The sequence below is a fragment of the Antrostomus carolinensis genome, unplaced genomic scaffold (genome assembly GCF_000700745.2).
Source record: "Antrostomus carolinensis isolate BGI_N321 unplaced genomic scaffold, ASM70074v2 scaffold15069, whole genome shotgun sequence".
Taxonomy (NCBI): Eukaryota; Metazoa; Chordata; class Aves; order Caprimulgiformes; family Caprimulgidae; genus Antrostomus; species Antrostomus carolinensis.
Window position 1 is genome coordinate 79,394 of NW_010339348.1, and position 2,693 is coordinate 82,086.

At 43.9% G+C, this 2,693-nt stretch overlaps 1 protein-coding gene across 1 annotated transcript; it reads right to left on the bottom strand.

The window, feature by feature from the left end:
- Positions 1-788: 788 nt before the first annotated feature.
- Positions 789-2,631, bottom strand: FZD10 (frizzled class receptor 10). The gene has a single exon (XM_010175810.1). It carries the CDS (start codon positions 2,629-2,631, stop codon positions 874-876), a length of 1,758 nt encoding a protein of 585 aa, XP_010174112.1. The 3' UTR covers positions 789-873.
- Positions 2,632-2,693: the final 62 nt, after the last annotated feature.

Here is a 2,693-nt window from a genome sequence, read left to right on the forward strand (position 1 = left end):
CTTTTTTTTTTGCACAAATCAGTCCAAACGTGTATAACATTGGCTTGATTTCCATTAAAAAGCCACAAAATGTAACACTAAAGGGTTTCTGAGGACTAGACCTCTTAGTTCTTTTGTTAAGAGATTTCTTTTGTTGTCTTTATGTACAGCAAAATACTTGTTTCTCTTTTCATGTCGTGGTAAGAAAAAAAAATGTATTGCACATTATTCTTATTCACAAAGTTTGTGTCTGGTGCAGGAAGTTTCTCTTTTAGTGAAAGAATATTGGTGAGCATTATAGATTGAACCTATTTTTAGGCATTCCAGACCCACTAGGCTGAGATGAGTTGTAAAGGATTTCTCTCTCTTTCTCTCTTTAAAAAAAAAAAAAAAGTGAGGACGGAAGTTGCTTTCTTTCCCAGATAGGGAACTTCGTGAGGATAGGCCTCTCTGGGACCTTCGTTTCCCTAAAAAGACAATGCTCACTTGGGCACTTTTAAAATAAAATCATTGCTCCATAAAACCTGACTATATCTGGTTATTCAGAAATCTGTAGGAAATCCAGCCCAGCTACATCAAAAAGATTTTGTTGCTTTTTGTTTTGTCTTGTTTTGTTTTTTTAATAAATCTGAGGGCTGGATGAAGTACTTAACTACAAATTAGTAACAGAAGAGAATGTTTTAATTCACAATATTTCTTTCACTGAAAAGCTTTCCATAAGTACATTTACCTTCGGTTTTTCACCAGGTCCTGAATTCAGCATGATATATTTTTTGCCTTGAGATACTAAACTGTTCTCGGACAAAAAAGCACCATTTATTTTTTTAATTTCTGACTGCTACTGTGGACATTTTTAAGTCTGTAAGGTGAGATATAGTCTTTTCTAAAACCTAGTCACACACAAGTGGGTGGTTGTAATGTCGATTCATATTTTGCAAGGTGAGTTTTCTGAGGATGTTGAGGTTTTTTGTAGATTCCGCTACTCGTAATAACACTTGCAGGTTTTCTCCTACTTCTCTTCTTTAATCTTCGACTACAAACATTTTGCCAGGACTGAAGAGTCTTGGAAGTCCAGATCCACATACCACTAGTAATGCCCACAACTAATAACATAAAAATTTTGACCATAAAAATTTCTACTGCTGGAATAGAGTTATTCATCATGCAGTCTAAATTTTTAGTCTGATTGTTCATCTTGCATTTCTGTTGAGTTGCCACAATTTTCCAATAATCCATATTAAGTCTTTCATAAAAATAGCAAGCTATCACACAAGTTGCAGGCACTGTATACAAGACTGAGAAGACACCAATCCTGACCATAAGTTTCTCCAACTTGTCAGTATTTTCTCCACCTGTTTTCATCACCCTCCTGATATGAAAAAGGGCCACAAAACCAGAAAGAATAAAAGAAGTGCCAATGATTAGATAACAAGCCAAAGGAATGAGTACAAACCCCGTCAACGCATTCACATCCATGCTTCCAACATAGCACAACCCTGTCAGCTCATCTCCAGCCACCCTTCTCATAACCAGGATCATTATGGTCTTCACAGCTGGAATGGCCCATGCTGCCAAATGAAAGTAGCTACTGTTTGCTTCAATTGCTTCGTGCCCCCATTTTTTCCCAGCTGCTAGAAACCAAGTTAAAGTCAAGATTACCCACCACAAGGAACTTGCCATACCAAAGTAATACAGAACCAGGAACACAATGGTGCAGCCAGTGCTCTCTAGTCCTTCCTGGATGACATAGAGTTGGCCGCTGTCCCTATCACAGGCAATACTTTCAGCACCTGAAAAGAGGCGAATAATGTACCCCACGGAGTAGACACAGTAGCACATTGAGAGGAAGATAATGGGCCTCTCCGGGTACTTGAAACGCTGAGGATCTATCAGAAAAGTGAGTACAGTAAAAGCACTGGAGAAGAAGCACAGAATGGACCAGATGGCAATCCAAATGACAGCAAATTGTTTGTCATCCTTGCTCCAGTAAACATCAACCCCTGGAGTGCAGAGCGGCGCGCAGGAAGCGCTCTTTTCCACATGGTGGAACTTGCCAGGATTTTCACAGGAGGTTCTGCTGAGGCTGTCCTTATGCTGCTGCAGATCGTGGCCACTGCTGGGTCGCTGTGGACGAAACATGGGTGGCAGCATGCTGGATCCTCTGGGTGGCTCATCTGATCCGTTGTTGGGGGCTTCCATGCACAGGTAATTGGGGTCGTTCTTGTTGGGCAGTTTGCTGCAGTCCAAGGAGTCTGGCCATTTGAAATTGAACTGCTCCATAATAGGAGAGCATTTCAGCCTCGCCTGCTCACACATAACCCTGCAGGCTGGGATTGGTGTAGATACCTGCTCTGTGCACATAGGGGCATAGAGGGAGCAGAGGAAAAATTTCAGATGGCTGTGGCAGCCGTACTCCACCAAGGGGGCAAACTCGTGCAGCTGAATGGCCGCTTCCCTTTGGTTTTCATGTCCCATCAGGTTGGGCATCCTCGTCATGTTGTACCCTATATCCTTGCACATGGGGATCTCTATCGGCTGGCACCTCCCGTCCCCGGGGCGGTCGATGTCCATGGAGCTTATCCCCGCGCAGCAGCGGGTCAGCCAGTAGAGCACCAGGAGAGTCTGGACCAAGTTCCCGGTCGCCGGCCCCATGGTGGCGGCCGCAGCGGCGCAGGCAGCCAGGAGAGCGGCCGGAGCGAGGCTCCCTGCGCCGG